This window comes from Humulus lupulus, chromosome 6, assembly GCF_963169125.1.
Source record: "Humulus lupulus chromosome 6, drHumLupu1.1, whole genome shotgun sequence".
Classification (NCBI taxonomy): Eukaryota; Viridiplantae; Streptophyta; class Magnoliopsida; order Rosales; family Cannabaceae; genus Humulus; species Humulus lupulus.
This window is the reverse complement of record NC_084798.1, coordinates 182,792,595-182,809,321: the sequence shown is the minus strand read 5'-3', so window position 1 is coordinate 182,809,321 and position 16,727 is coordinate 182,792,595. Positions and strand designations below refer to the sequence as shown.

The 16,727-nt window shown below is 34.2% G+C and overlaps 2 protein-coding genes across 2 annotated transcripts; one reads left to right on the top strand and one right to left on the bottom strand.

Moving 5' to 3' along the window:
- The first annotated feature begins 2,857 nt into the window (after positions 1–2,857).
- Positions 2,858–6,014, top strand: LOC133785714 (uncharacterized). The gene is made up of 6 exons (XM_062224931.1): positions 2,858–3,140; positions 3,226–3,569; positions 3,749–3,922; positions 4,009–4,113; positions 4,212–4,338; positions 6,006–6,014. The coding sequence occupies exons 1-6, from the start codon at positions 2,874–2,876 to the stop codon at positions 6,012–6,014; spliced, it is 1,026 nt and encodes a 341-aa protein (XP_062080915.1). The 5' UTR covers positions 2,858–2,873.
- Positions 6,015–6,178: 164 nt separating this feature from the next.
- LOC133785712 (probable glycosyltransferase At3g42180) lies at positions 6,179–7,970 on the bottom strand. Its single transcript, XM_062224930.1, has 3 exons — positions 7,819–7,970; positions 7,353–7,716; positions 6,179–6,853 (listed from the first exon to the last, which is right to left on the bottom strand). Exons 2-3 carry the CDS (start codon positions 7,701–7,703, stop codon positions 6,179–6,181), a joined length of 1,026 nt encoding a protein of 341 aa, XP_062080914.1. The 5' UTR covers positions 7,704–7,716; positions 7,819–7,970.
- Between the last annotated feature and the right edge of the window lie 8,757 nt (positions 7,971–16,727).

Here is a 16,727-nt window from a genome sequence, read left to right as displayed (position 1 = left end):
CCTGACAGAAATAAAAAAAAGGCATTTGACGGTACTGTGGAACGAGACATTGCTCCTTTGCCATTGTCAGGTGAGCAAATTCTTAAGGAAGTAGAAAAAGTTCACTTTAGGTATGGGAAGAAGAATAAAAACAAAAAAGTCAATGGATGTTTTCAAAGAAAATCAATTTTCTTTCAACTTCCTTACTGGAAAGATTTACTCGTTAGACATTGCTTGGATGTCATGCACATAGAAAAAAATGTATGTGAAAGTATAATCGGTACATTACTTGATATCCCAGGTAAAACCAAAGATGGTTTGTCTAGTCGTTTAGATCTTGTTGAAATGGGTATAAGACACCGCTTGGCACCTGAAGAAAAGGGGGCTCGCACATATTTGCCTCCTGCTTGTTTTACATTGTCTAAAGAAGAGAAGCAAGCCGTATGTCAATCATTGGCAGGGATGAAAGTGCCTGATGGTTACTCATCGAATGTTCGAAACTTGGTGTCTATGGAAGATTTGAAGTTAATTGGAATGAAATCACATGATTGTCATATATTAATGCAACAATTACTTCCAATTGCCATTCGGTCAGTTTTACCAAAAAGAGTTAGAGATAGTTTGACAAGTGTGTGCATCTTCTTTAATCAACTATGCGGAAAAGAATTGGAAATGAAGAAGTTGAATGCATTGCATGATGAAATAGTTGAAACTTTATGCAAGCTTGAAAAATATTTTCCACCATCATTTTTTGACATCATGATACATTTGATGGTCCATTTAGTAAGAGAAGCCAAGTTGTGTGGGCCAGTTTGGGCGAGATGGATGTATCCATTTGAAAGGAATATGAAGGTGTTGAAAGGATATGTACGTAATCACCATCGCCCTGAAGCTTGTATGGTTGAGTGTTATTTAGCTGAAGAAGCTGTGGAATTTTGTTCAGAGTACATGGTTGGAATCGACACAATCGGAATTAGAAAACCACGGAATAACTCGGATGGAGTTGATAGAGGATTACGAGGGAAAGGAACAGTAGTGACCATATCTCGTGCAGAATTAGATCAATCTCATTTAGTTGTGTTGGAAAACAATCCCGAAGTTCAACCCTATATAACGTAAGTTATAGATTTAATAAACATTATGCTCATTTTTATGTATAATTGAAATTTTAATATGTTGTACTTTGTATTGTAGTGAGCACATGGAGTTATTACAATCAATGATTCCCAACAAGGTTAAAAATAAACAGAAATGGATTATAGATGAGCACAATAAAACATTTAGTCGATGGTTGAAAAATATTATTCTAGCAAGGTTGGGAGAAGAAAACCATGGAGTGTCGACAGAGTTAAAACGCATATCATTTGGACCAAGTGTTCATGTAATAAAGCACAATGCTTATATTGTTGGAGGAAAAAGATTTCACACAAAGTCACGAGATGATCCTCGAATGGTTCAAAATAGTGGAGTAAGTATTGTGGCAGAAGCAGTGCATTTCGCTAGTGCAAAAGACAATAATCCAGTTGCTGGTACTATGGCATATTATGGGGTTGTTGAAGAAATATGGGAGCTTGATTATTCCTTATTTCAAATTCCTCTGCTCAAGTGTTCTTGGGTGAACAACAATGTTGGGGTTAGAATTGATGAACTTGGATTCACTTTGGTTAGAATATGGGAGGATGTATATGTAAGAAAATATTTTATGAATATTTTAATTACATTAATATATTGATCATTTTCATGAATTACTTTGCATTTCATTAATCATTTTCTTTCTATTTCAGGGTGCCTTTAACATTCCAGAAAATTGGAAACCAGAATTAATGAAAAGTGCGGGAAGAATGATGAGAGATTTTAAGACCAACATCACTAGTGACTACATCTACCCTTTGGCAGAAGACGGTCTGATAGATGAACTCCAAATCCTTCCTAAGAAATATCCAGAACTTAACCTAGAAGATTGGAGGACATTTGTTAGCCACCGTTTATCTCCTGAGTTTATGGTACTATTGTGTATATCTATTATGTATATGATTTATTAGTTTTGAAATACTAATAATTGCTTAAAAACCTATTGTTACCTATTTAATGTAGGCTTTGCGGGAAGCACAACGTGAAAGAGCTCTCAAATATACTTCGAGGCATCGTACATCTCGTAGAGGGCTTGCCAATGTTAGAGAGGACCTGGTAAGTAATTCACATCACTATTTTATAATTGTCAACTTGTTATGAAGAATATTGCACTCACCAACTTTAATTAATTGTTGTATGTTGTAGAAAACTGAACTAGGTGTGGCAGATGTAGAACGGTACCAAGTATGGATAAGAGCATGAGAAAAGAGGAAGGTTCTTGTCACAGATTTGGACAAACAAATTGAAGCAAGAATTGTAAGTGGTTTCAAGCAAGTATTTTAAAGTAATTTAGGAATGATAAAGTTCTTATAAGTCACTAATATAAGTGACCACTGGTTTGTTCCACAGAATGAGCTGAAAGAAAAAGTTAGTAGTGGAGAAATCATTGCAAAGGGTCGGAATGACATATTAACGCAAGCTTTAGGGACACCTGAGCACCCAGGGCGTGTTAGAGCACTTGGGTATGATATTATTTTTTATTTGTTGCATTTAACTTAATTCTATAATATTTTAGTTTTAAAATAAATTTGGTTGATTATTGTAGGTCGTTTGCGAAGATTTCGTCCGTCTTTGGAAGAAAACCAAAAATAGCAACAGAAATGGCTGATGTTGTTAGTAAGAAAGATGCAGAAATTGCGAGGCTCAAAGTAGAACTTAAAGCTTTAGAGGAGGAAAAAGCTAAACAAGCAAGTGGGATAGATGATATGGATGAACACGACAATGATGACGAGCAGAGCGACGAAGAATACCACACACCGTACATGCAGGATGACACACCGTACATGCAGGATGTGTTACTTTGTTCGGATAATATTCATAATGTGGTGGCAGAGGGTGTTATCATTGATGGGGTGGGTCCACTGACTATTCATGGTGTTCAACTGACAGACGAATATGCGAAGGTGCGAGTCACCAAAATGTTACAAGAGGATGCTGAAATCCCATGTTCTGTTGGGGAGATACACTATGTTCGAGATACTTATGACACATTTCTTCCTTGGCCAAAAGATTTAATTATGACTGACCAGGTATAAACGAATTCTTTAATTTGTTACCTATTAAAATATTTGTTGGTCTAGTATTTTAATATTATTTTAACTTGATGTTGTGTAGGGTCCTCTAAGAAAGAAACCTCCTATGTCAAAAAGTTCATCCAAGGATATGTCAAAACCTCCTATGACTAGCCCGCATCTGTCATCAGCTGGGTCTCACGTCAATCCAGAAAACACTCTGACCGAAGGCCAACCATTTGCCGATCACATCATGAATCGCATCCATGTTAGCCTTCAGTTTATGGTGAGAGAATTTTGCAGAGTTAAGGGAATAAACTCAGTCGTCTCCATTCCAGTGGACCCAACATTCATGAATCGCGAGTCAATATTCCTAACTTCAGAGGATGTGGAACAAGTTGCTACCTTGCATATGATTGGAGGCTCAGCAATGATATTCGGATTAAGGTATCCCTTAAACTAATTCTTTGAAATGATAGGAATTTAGAATCAGTTATGAGTACTGCTCTGTGATCTGTTGAAAATTTTCATAGACATTGAATGTTTACAGGTTTGGGAAGTCCTATTTATAGGGGAAACTCTGCCGAAATTTTTCAAAATATTTAACACTAAAGAAAATTTTGCAGATGCATTTGGGAGTCCCTATTTCCAAATCAGCGTGTCTATTACAAGTTTTATGACATTGAACGTCTTAGCATTAATAATGTTAACGATGTAGAGCGATCAACCATTGACTTGGCGAATTGGTTGATGACCATGGATAGAGTTGGTCAACTTTACCTTATACCTTGGAACATACGGTAAGAAATAGTGTAAATTTTTTTTATTTGATTAGTCATATATTAAAAATTTAATTATTTTACTTAACATACGCTTCTTATTTTAGGGAACATTGGATATTGGTGATTGCTATGCCTAAAGGAAAAATCGTGTTCTTAGATCCATTGAAATCACACAAACGTCCAGAAGAAATTGATTCAATGATAATGAGGTAAGTCTTAAATTTTTTAAAATATTTCTTAATATGCAACAAATATTACATGTTACTTCATTTTAATAACTTTTGTTAATAATTTTCTTTTTAAATAGTGCATATTATAGAGCTTCTTCCAATGCATTACTCGGCAATCCCACAAAGATATTCAATGTTACATGTCCAAGACAACCACAAAGTCATGAATGTGGTTTTTATGTCTTGAAGTACATTAGAGATCTTGTACGGGCATCAAATGCAATGACTACCCTAAAAGAAAAAGTAAGTTTATTTTTTATAATTTATTTGCTATCGATAATCTATGAAATTAATTTATATTTATTAATTTTACAGTTTGGTGGGAAGACGCAATATTGTGAGATTGCAGACCTCTTGCCAATCCAACACGAATGGTTAGGCAAATTGATACCATACATTTATCAGTAAGCCTATTTTTGTTTAGTTGTAAGTTTAGTCTTTTGTAAATGTATTAATGTTAAGGCTAGTTATCTTACTTAAGTACTTGTATTTTATATGTTTATGTACAACATTTTTAATTAATAAAAGTTATCATATTTTCATTCAAAAAAAATTCTTAACCAATTTCAATTGTAAAAATATAAATAATTGTAATATTATATAATTAAATTGTTGAAAAATAATTAGGCCAAAAAAAAAATATATTAATTAGATCAATTAAATAAAATCAGGCCAAAATATATATATATATTTATCTAAAAATAGAAACCATCCATTTAAAAATAATTAGAAACATATATTAAATAAAAAATGCGGGCACTTTCTACATCGGTTTTTAGGTAAAACCGAAGTAAAATGTACACTTTCTACTTCGATTTTACCTAAGAACCGAAGTAGAAAGTCCCCTTTTACTTCGGTTCTTAGGTAAAACCGAAGTAGAAAGTGCACATTTTACTTCGGTTTTACCTAAAAACCGAAGTAGAAAGTGCCCAGGATGCTAGCGTATATACACTTTCTACTTCGGTTATTGGGTAAAACCGAAGTAGAAAGTGGGGATTCTACTTCGGTTTTTAGCTAGTTTTTACTTCGCTCCGAACTACTTCGGTTGCGAATTTTAGCGAAAACCGAAGTAAATCAAGCTTAAAAACCGAAGTAAAAGCCCATTTTCCTTGTTGTGAGAAGACTTTTGCCAGTGTCCTACTGGGACGTCGTGGTCGTCCCAGTAAATAAACTCTATTGTGAAGACATTTTGATGTCGTCGCAGTAGGTCCCTATACACATATGGAGCTACTATGATGACATTTTTGCTACGACATGTTGTCCTTAAAAACCTACCACCAAGACTTTGTGACCGACAACGATGACATGGCGTGTCACTCTGGCATAAGGATGTTAAAGACGTGATTGAACTTGAGATGATTATTAAGACGTCCCTTGGGTGGTGTGAAGCTTTAATTTTGAGTTTTGATAAATTTATACTTCCTCGAGACCATCTAGACCGTCCACCCAATTCAAGAACAACGACACACATCACTCCAAGCTCACTATTTAAACCCTTTTATCTCTCACGTCATTATTTTTCACATTCTTAGTTTTATATTTTACAGACACTATTATCGAGATCTAACCTATACTCTGATACCGATTTGTTATAAATAGAAACAAACAAACCAACAACATAAAGAAAAATAAGAACACATGGATTTTATGTGGAAACCCTTTTGGTAAAAAAAACCTGGCAGAGGAGAGAAAATTCTACTATTTAATAACAAACAATACAAATGCGAGCATAAATTTAGATCACCATAAAATGTCGCACCCTAAGCTTTTTAGACCGGATCAAATACAATATGAGTCACAATCACAATAGTTGGGAATAAGCAATACGAGGAACTCTTAATATCCTTAATATTGAATTTTTAATTTGAAAGAAATCATGAGCATAATTATACATATATTAGAACGTTTACAATACATAATGATCAATTTAAGTGATTGACTAGCTTATAATTAGTTGATATATCACACATGTCTATATATAATACATCTTACAAGGGTCACTTACATATTAAAACAAACAACAAATAAAATAATATAAGTTTAATCACAAGCTATTTATGTTTCCAATTTTAAAGTTGAGTCGTCTTAACCAAATTGAATGAAGCACCATGTGATACACATCAAACGGTTTAGCTGGCCGATTCAACACAAAATGCCTCTTCACTTGAGAAACCTTATCATATAATCTCAAGTACTTCTCATTTGGAATATGACTTAAGATGTTCTTAATTTCTGGTATTTTTGAGATTGGGATTTGTACGGTAAATTGGCTCCAATCAAGTACATCACTAAAGGGTAGTGAATAACTACCAGAGATTATCACTGGGACACAACCTGCATTGATTGCCTCCACCACTCTTGGACTAGCCACTTCGTACCCACTTGGGCACAAGCAATACTTAGCTTTGCCCATTAGCTTGGTGTAGTTTAGCCCCCTTGGAACCTTCTCAAAGACCTGAATATCAATGTCTTTGTCTTTCCATTGTTGGAACAAGATCTTTCTAATGTATCCATGGAGTCCACCAGCAAAAAAGGCCAATATTGTGCGCTCGTGTGGGGCTTGGCCCAAATCTACTGGGCCCAAAGTTCCTCTTCTCAAATAGATTTCAGGTAGTGAGACATCTCTTCTAGGCTGAAATCCTTCTGAAGTATTGGCATTGCATAAAACTCTTATGAAGTTCTTGAAGAGTTGAGGTTTTTCATGTGATACTTCTGGAGCCTGAATTTTGTATATAGTTGAAAATACATTGAACCAGTGATTGTTGAAATGGACTTACATGGTTTTAATAAGTCAATTTATCATATTATTAAAAGAAAATATGCACTTTACTACTTCCTCAATAAATGGTACGAGAGTTTTTATAAGTCGAATATTATTACATAGGAAAAAGAATAAGTAGCACCTGCATTACTCACGCATGACAGATCGATCGACTATAGATATTCATTCTCACATTTTAGTAACATGAGTTTTTTTATTATATATATATACATATATGAGGTGTTCACATTGATCAAATACATATTTTTGTAATCTCTTAATTATATTTTATCATATGCAAAGTGATTCCTTTATACTAACTTGAAAATTATAACCCAATGTCGATGTGTTATTATTATACTCAGACATAAGTTTTTTTTACACGATATATAATCTATGCATGCATGAGTATATATATAGAGAAATTAATCAGTATAATAAGAAGAATGAAACTCACCCAATCGTGGCACGAAACCATGAAATGATCAGCACCATTGCTTTTGTTCCAAAATGGGTACTTATTGGCCACAACACCAACATAATCATTCATAAGTCGATAGAGTCGATCTCGATTGTAGTCAGATGGGTAAATAACAGGGCTATAAATAAACTTAATGATGTTAGCTACACTTATGGGCATAAAAAATGTGTGTGCCTCCTCAGGATGTTTAGCTCTGAAAGGGCTCTCCTCACTCTCTATTTCTTCTATGAATTGTCCTTCAATCGCATAGATGTTACTCATTGGGCCCATGTGGAATATTGGCCGCTCTCCTTCCTTGTAGCTCCACACTTTGAATCTCTTCACCATTTCTATATGACTCCTGAATTTGCACCCCAAAAATATATACATAATTAAGTTAAAACATAGCACTTTGTTTTTGGGTGCAACTTGGGATACAAAAGTATAGACTAAAAGTACTTACTGATGAAAAGCATATGGATTTCTGTAAATGGAACCTCTTGGTACGAAGCTCTCATTCTTATCAGACTTGAAACTTTTGGAAAGAATAGCTTGACGAATAGCTACTCGAGCCTTAGCCAAATCATAAGCAATTCTATCCAACCTTCTCTTCTTCTTGATGATCTGCTCAAAAAAACACATACAATTAAGATTATATAAGTTGGCCGAAAATTCAAACTATATATGACCCATTTATCTACACGTTAGTTCTAATAAATGAAACAAAAGCATTAATAATTAAATACTTCATCTATATTCACACACACACACACACACACACACATAAAATAAAAATCAACGATGCTCACCTTTTTAGCAGCAATATGATGATTACTAATTATAGTATTGTTTTGATGCATAAAACTCGAGAGAAAAGCTTCTACAGAAACTTTTGGTGTAATTGTATCATTGGTGTTCGAAATATTATAAGTTAGAATAGGAGTAGTAGTGGTGGTGGTGGTGTCATTATTATTAGTGAAGGAAATACTGAAAGAAGAAGACAAAGAGTGTATGGTAAGCTGGTTTTGGCTCAAGGTTATATTATGGGAGAGGAAAGGAAGAAGAAGAAGAAGAAGTAAGGTTGAAAGTAACAACAAAGTTGTGGAGCGGCTTAAGGTTGAAGCCATGGGGTCCGGTGGCCGGAATCGATCGATTTCGGTTCTCTTTTTCTTCTTCCTAAGACTCTTCTTAATCCTTCATTGTGATCAGGAGTATTTACTTGAAGGTCAAAGAAATATAACAACGTTTTTCCTATATTTGTTGCATAATATTTATAGTACTAATGTTCTTTTGCATGCATAAATTGACACTTAGAAAATCTATTGTTTACGTATTTTTTTTATTATAGAAAGTTTGTCCATGGTGATCTATAAATATCACAGTACATTATTTAGTATACGTACACCTTTATATTTTTTAATTCTTTAGTTTTTTATTTTTGGAATTATATCATATTCTCATAATAAATTACAAACCACTTGATATATATTATAAAATAATAAGAATTATTTATCATATCTAGCATGTGTCCAAGCTACTACTAAAAGTGTACGTACAGGGTTTATATATTTAAATAGAATTGAAAAGTTTTGAAGTTGACCTCACGTGGTGCATTAATATAATGATCGATCAAATAGCTTTCTGTAGCCCTTTTTCGTATTAATAAAATTAGGAGTTAAATTGTTAAATATGTAAAATTCATGATGGAATGATGGGATCTCATGCATCACAAATTTCTTGAACCTAATGCTCTTTGATTGAACCACAAGCCATGGAGAAAACATGATCCGAGAAATGCACAAAATCTCATATAAGCCTAGGAAAGTGTTTAAAAGTTATGGTAAAAATTATAATATCAAGTACCTATAGCTACCACATGATAAATGCATGGACTTAAGGGTAACAGCTGATATAAAGTATATAATATAATGAAGACAGAGAGAGAAACTCAAGTTAATGAAGAATGATATAATATTATTGACTAGAAAAGAATAAATCAACTTTTTAAATTTGAGCACATTTTAGACAAGAAATTTTGGAAGTAGATCGAAAATATTGGCACAAAACGTAAATTTAGGTGATATATATAGTTAATGCATGTGTAAATGTCGAGTTGATGAGTGTATTACAATTTACAAATAAACAAGATAGATTTTGGTATACCTGCTTAATTCCAAAATGATGTGTGTAACCGTTACTTAAACTTATCGTGTTTACGTCGATCCCATAAAAATACACACACATGATATGTATTTGTTAGGAGTAAAAATGTATACGCCTAATTTTTATTAAAAGATGAAAGCCCAAAAGGCCCATTTAAATGAGATGTAAAAACACACATGATACATGCTAATATCTAAGGACAAAAAAAATAATTTTCAAACATATTGATTTTTACACGCATAATAAAAATAGTCACGCGTGTAACAATTTGCTTGAACCTTGTTTTCAGTACTCTAAATTATTCAGAATTTTCTAAAAATTTACAGAATACTTTAAATAACTACAATATACATGGTCATAAAAAAATTTTACGCCGAAAATTATTCACGGGGTGCAAACAATTGGTGCACATCTTTTTGTGAGTTGCACCATAAAAATACCCAATGTACGTGTATATATATTTGACATATTTATTAATTGTGTTATATACGCATTGAGATATTAGCATACCGTGTCATAATTATGTACATCCAAATATGATACAATACTGTTTAACGTCAAAAATGTGACAACCACTAGCGGTAGTTGTAGTAAAAGTTCGACGGACGATCCACAAGGAAGTAACCTAAAACCAAAAGATTAGTAGAAAAATAACACAAAAAATTAGTAACATGAAATAAATAAAAATGAAAATGAAAATAGATTTGAGATTTTTTTGTTGTCTTTTTGATGAAATGATAAAAATGAGGCAAGTGAAATAAAAAATAAAATGTAATCAAGAGTTGAAAAGTATAAATGTTTCAAGAATCATCCATATGCTTGTTTAGTTACTTAGTTACTTGATTTACAAAACTACACAAGTAAATAGTTCACATCCCAACATTTACTTGGAAAATCTAGCATTAAAATCCATATTATTTTCTAACAAAAGTCCATTTGAGTTATAAAGTTTTTTACTTTAGGAGCACAATGTTAATCTTATGAAAAATCTAAAAAAAATAAATACCCAAGGGCAATAATGCTATAGAAGATTAGACATACAATTATGTATCAATATTACTTTTACTAATAATTAGAAACACACAGAAATAATAACATGACTAATCCTACATATTATTAGCACAAGTAAATAAAGATTAGGTTGAAAAAACATAAACAACTCAAATGAATTATATTAAGAACATAGCAAATCAAAGTAGCAAAATAACATCACTAGCATATGGAATCATCCATAACATTCCTAGGAAAATTATGTCATTATGCTCATTATTCTCACAAATTTTTAAGAAGAAAGTATGAGAATAAAGTGAGTAGAAATTTTGCTATAGTTTCTTTACTCTAAAAATTACATACATAATGTGGACGAATTGTCCCTATTTATAGAAGAAGAAAATGACTAAAAAGAAATTAAACTACAAATGAGGTTTACAAAATAAATCTGAAACATTAATAATAAAATATGTTCTTGAAAAATCATATCTTATTATTAATAGCAACCAAGTTATTTTAGTGAATGGTCATCATGACCATTTTTCTAAAACAACACAAAATGTGAGCTTTAAAGCTCAAAATTGAAGGGTCCAAGGCCCAAAGAGCACACAAAGTGGGTTGGATAGTGGCTCTGGTGGCAGCTGCGACTTTGACCAAGTCGCAGCCAATGAGAGCACGCCACTTGTCACGGCTGGAGCTGAAGGAAAAGCTTATTTGACCAGGTTAACACGCGTGTAGGGGTTTGGGCCATCAAGTGGGCACGCAGGTGGAGCTAGCCAGGTGGTTCGCGGGTCAGGCGCTGGGCTGGGCTGCTCACGGATGTGTGGCGCGAGGGAAAAGCGCCACGTGGTGCGTTGTGTGATGGAGAACAAGGCAAAGCCTAGGCGGGCTTGGGCTCCTTTGGGCCTATTACTATTGGGTTTAGATCACGATTTTTTTTTTCTCTTCAGTTTTAACTATTTCTTTCTTTTCTCTTTTTATTAATGTCCAAATGCAATTTATTTCCTGAAAATTAAACACAAATTAAATTTAAATTAATATTTTTCAATTATAACATATATTACAATAAATTCATGAAAATATTAATTAAAACTTAATTTATTTTACACTTTAAAACTAATAAATTGATATTTTTAGCACTAATCAAATACAATGTATTCTTATCCAGAGCTTTATGAAAAAGAAAAATTCTTAAAACGGAATAACAATCATTGTATCATATTTGTATCATTTTGAGAATTTTTCTTAGTTAGCTTAATAATTACAACTAACTTAATTTATATTTGGAAAAAAAAGTAAATGAACTTTTCAAAAAGAAAAATATAAAACTAGCAAAATACAATTCAATTAATAATTTGTTGGTTACTAACTTTTGGAATGCAGCTAGATCAATTTTTATTTTATTTTATTTCTTATTATACTCAAATTTCTATATACACACATTTTTATGTTTTTTTTTTCTCCTCTTCCATCGAGTTGAGTTATGTAGCTAAATATAATTGGTAGTTTTATTGGGAACTGTTGGGCTCAAAATGTTCGGCCCAAATATTTTGCTATTTTTGGGAATTAGTAAAACGAAGCATTTCAACCAGAACAGAGGAGAATCCGATAGAGGCCACGGGTTAGAGGCGAATTTCCCTTCTGTCTTCTGCAAGTTAAATATACAAGAAGGCATTTTGGCAGGAAATTTTCTTACAACAATAGCCAATCAGGGAGTGGATCGTATAACTACTTTTTTAGTATTTTGTTCTATAAATACTAATCTTTGATTTGTGCAAAAGAGACTGACTTAAGCATCAGAGTGTCTTTCTTGCAGGTACACCCAGACGACTCAACGATCACCAGAATCATCAAAGTCACCGGAGAAGATTGGAGAATTGACGTTTGATACTGTGTACCTCCCGAAATAGAAATATCAAAATTGTTGCATCAACAATTTGGCGCCGTCTATGGGAAACTTTGAATAAAGGAAAGTTTCAAAGTAGCAACGATCACTAGAATCAAGATTCATTTGAACGTGAAAGTCATGTCGGTGAAACTAATGGAGCATCAAACGCAGTCGTTTTTGTCGCTTCCACAGTAGATGTTGGTGAGCAACTTGACAAGATGTGTCGACTGTTGGAGGCTAGCCAACATAAGTCTGATGAGGCCATCAAAACATTGACAACTACCCAAGCAAAAATGGAGGCCAAGATTGCTGAATTAAGAAAGGAAAACGAAGGCCTGCGCAAAACACAGGACAGGGGAAAATCCATTCCAGGTGGGTCTGGGATCCTGGTTGTCTAGGTTGATCCATCTGGAGATGACACTCCTCGTGTCAGGGATGGATCTCAGGCTCCGATGTCGTAGTCACCAGCACGTCAGCAGCGGAAGACTGTTAAACAACAGACCGAGCCATACGAAGTACAAAAAGACGTTGACATAGAACTACCACGAGCGAGCCGAGCCACCATAGAGCATGGTCGCCTGCAAACCCATACTTGGGCCAGGCCCGAGGCAACCACTGAAGATCCAACCCCCTCCGCTTGGTTCTTGGAGAGTTGGAAGGAGGAAATGTTTGGAGAAGCCATGCATAAATTCTCTGAGGTTCAACTCGCGCACGACTCTAACATCATTGAATTGGCGTCAAGAACTACTGACAAATCACCCTTCACTGAATGGATCCAGAATGAGCCAATACTGACAAATCACTCTTGACCCTTTAGTAGAGAAATGTCTCTGGGTCATTTTTCCTTCTAGACAGGATTCACAAACAGGAAGAGATCCAATATATAGTTCTCTAAAAGGACCATCCTCTACAAGCCTATTTATTCTGTCTAGACCAATATGGCCCAATCTCAAGTGCTACAGATATGTTTCACTATCGGAATCAGCCTTTTGTTGTTTAATAGATCTAGGATTAGTTGTTTTAAATAATTCAGAATTATTAACAGATTTCTCTTTAGCTTGCAGTTTATAAAGCCCGTCGATAGATTTTGCAGAACATATCTTAAAACCATATTTTGAAATAACAATCAAATTATCATTAAAAGAGATTTTAAAATTTTGTTCATGCAACATAGAAATAGAAATTAAGTTTCTAGAAAATCTAGGAATATAATAAACGTTCTCTAAAACAAGAAATTTATTCTTCTCAAATTCCAAACGGGCTGTTCCAACTGCTGCTGCAGAGACAATCTGACCACTGCCTACCCTCATAGTCACCTCACCATCAGCAAGCTTCCTCGTCGAACTAAGAATCTGTAGAGAAAAACAAACATGGTTAGTGGCTCCTGAATCTACTATCCAGGATGAGGAATTGTCTTCCACTAAACAAGCTTCTAGCACAAGTAAATCAAATTTACCTTTTTTTTTTCTCTTTGAGGTCAGCGAGATCCTTTGGACAGTTTCTCTTCCAGTGACCATCTTCTCCACAGTGAAAGCAAGTCCCTTTTGGGGTCTTCTTTTTGGAGGTTTTAGTGTTCTTGTTCTCTTTGCCTTTGGATGACTTTTTAGGCTTCTTTGTATTCTTGTCTTTCTCCTTGTCTTTGCCATTTCCATTTTTCCTCTTTTTGGTATTAGCCTTTGAAGAGGATGGGTTAGAATCAACATCATTTCCTTCTCCTTCTTTCTCAGAACCTTTGTTAAGAGATTCATAAGTTTGTAACTCATTCAACAGCTGTGTCATGCTATATGATAATTTGTTCATGACATAATTGGTTATGAAACCTTTAAAAGCTGGGGAAAGCGATTCAAGTATAATGCTTACTTGAGTCCTTTCATCAATTATTGCCCCATGGATATTGACATCGTGCATTATATTGATCATGTCTAATACATGTTCTCTAACAAAAACTCCTTTCTTCATTTTCTTGGTCATGTAGGATCTGGTGCCCTCATGCCTACACTGATTTGACTACTGCCCAAACATATCTTGAAGGGTATCCCAGATCTCAGAAGCATTTTCAGTGTTCTCAAACTTCATTCTGAGTACATCGCTCATACTCACAAGCATATAACACTTTGCTTTATTGTTTGATAAGATCCAATTATCAAACTTTTCCCTTGCAGTTTTCATAGCAATAGCAGGAGGGAATTTAGGACATTCCTCAGTCAAGACAAATTTGTGGTTCTCACATATTAATATAATGTTCATGTTTGATTTCCATTTCATGTAGTTTTCACCAGTCAACTTTTCATTAGCAAGTAAAGAAGATACATGATTTGAGCTAGACATAATTGCTGAAAATAAATAAATAAACAAAATGAATTTATGCATATAAAAAATATCAGTAATTTTCGGAATAGTAAACGTGATGCATGAATGCAACAATTAAAGAACACATAAAAAATAATTACTAATTCCATGATTAATTAATTTGAACATTAATGGACCAGCCTTAGGGTAGGTCAAACTAATTCCAAATTAATTTTGAGACAAGTTCTCAAATTTATAAGTGACAACTTAAATCAATATTTCTCTTTTGACTTATAAACAACCACTTGTTGGTCAAGAATACACTAGTCCACTCGAAAGCCTAATGTACTTTGTGAGTGTAACCCATTATTTTAGATCAATGACTTAACTCAAGAGTGTGCCTTAGGGTCAGTCAAACTTGAAATACATCATTAAATCCTATTCTTGAAAAATAAGTTTGCCTTGAGAATAACACAGTTGGAAGCCTTCCTTAAGGGGACACAAGTAATGGTGCCGCGAGGCCCTCGCCATGCTACCTCGGTGCTAACTAATAATGGAGACCATGAGACTTATTGTCATAACTCCCTCTCCCACTCACTATTTTAGAATATGTGTTTTCTCAAAACATCGTGTGCTTTTTATTTGGTTGTAAAAATAAAGTGATCTATTTTTACCAAATGATATTCTAATAATTACTAATCAAATTAAGCAATAATTAAATTATAGAACTATGCCCTAATTAATTCAATTTTATTTTTCTATCATTACTAAGAATATCATTTATAATTTAATATTATTAAATATTAGATTTAAAACAACTTTTAAAATCTATTTCCTCTCTTGAACTAGTTAAAAACTAGATTTATTATTATATGGTCCAACATATAATCACATAGGACAATCCTAAGGCATGTTTCTACTCATATGAGATGCATGCATAATTTTAAATACTGTGTGGGTTATATGTATGGCATGTCAAAAAATGCATGATAAAGTATTAAACAATTTAATCACATTCAAACATTTAAATAAATAAATACTAACTAAATAAATAAATGCGGGCCAAGTGTCTTGGGTATTTCTAGAAAAATTACAACACTTGCAAAAATATACACAAAAAATGTAAGAAACTAAATAAGACCTAAATGGATCTATATCTTACCTTTAGGCCTTCACAAGTAGTCTTAATCCATTAAGCCACTTATCCATTTAATTTTGAATTAAAATAACTTTTAATTATCTTAATTTTTTCAAGAATAATTAACTTGGGCTTTAAAACTCGTTAAGTTATTAGGCCCAGTTTTGAATTTGGGCTCATACAATTAATTCAAAATAAAATTTTTTTAATTATGGGCTAAATTAATTAAGCCCGTAATTTAAATGGATAATTTTTGGATGCAAGCCCTAGGGTTTAAAAAACCTTAGGGGCGGCTACATATGGTGGCTCGGCATGGGGCACGGCAGCAGCTAGCTGGGGCACACAGTGCGCATGCGACAGGTGTAGGTGCGGGGTCGCTGCTGGGTGTGGCACGCAGAGGCGCACGACTAGGCGAGGTGCAGGGGCGCGCTGGGCGTGCGGCTGGGCAAGGCGCGGGGCGCGCTGGGCGTGTGTCTGGGCGAGGGCGGGCGCACGGCTGGCGCAGGCGCAGGGTGTGGTGCGCAGGGGCGTGCTGGCCGCAGCAGGTGCTTGGCACGACTGGGCACAAGCTCGGGCTTCGGGGCTTAGAACCCGATGCTCGGGCCTTACAAAATTGTTCAAATAATTTTAACATAGAAAATGGCTTACATTTTTCATCTAGAATTTTAAGAACATTTCATAAACCCGAAACATCATATAATTAACGACCCTCTGGTATAAACAATAATAAACAATAATCATACATACATACATCCATCCATCCATTCACATATATTACAATAACATAAGAATGCATATTATGCCCACACAGTAATTAATGTATGCAGAGATTAATGACCGCTCTGGTACCAATTGTTAGGAACGAGTTTCCTAATACGCAGCCAAAAGGTGGTAGGGTTTGCCT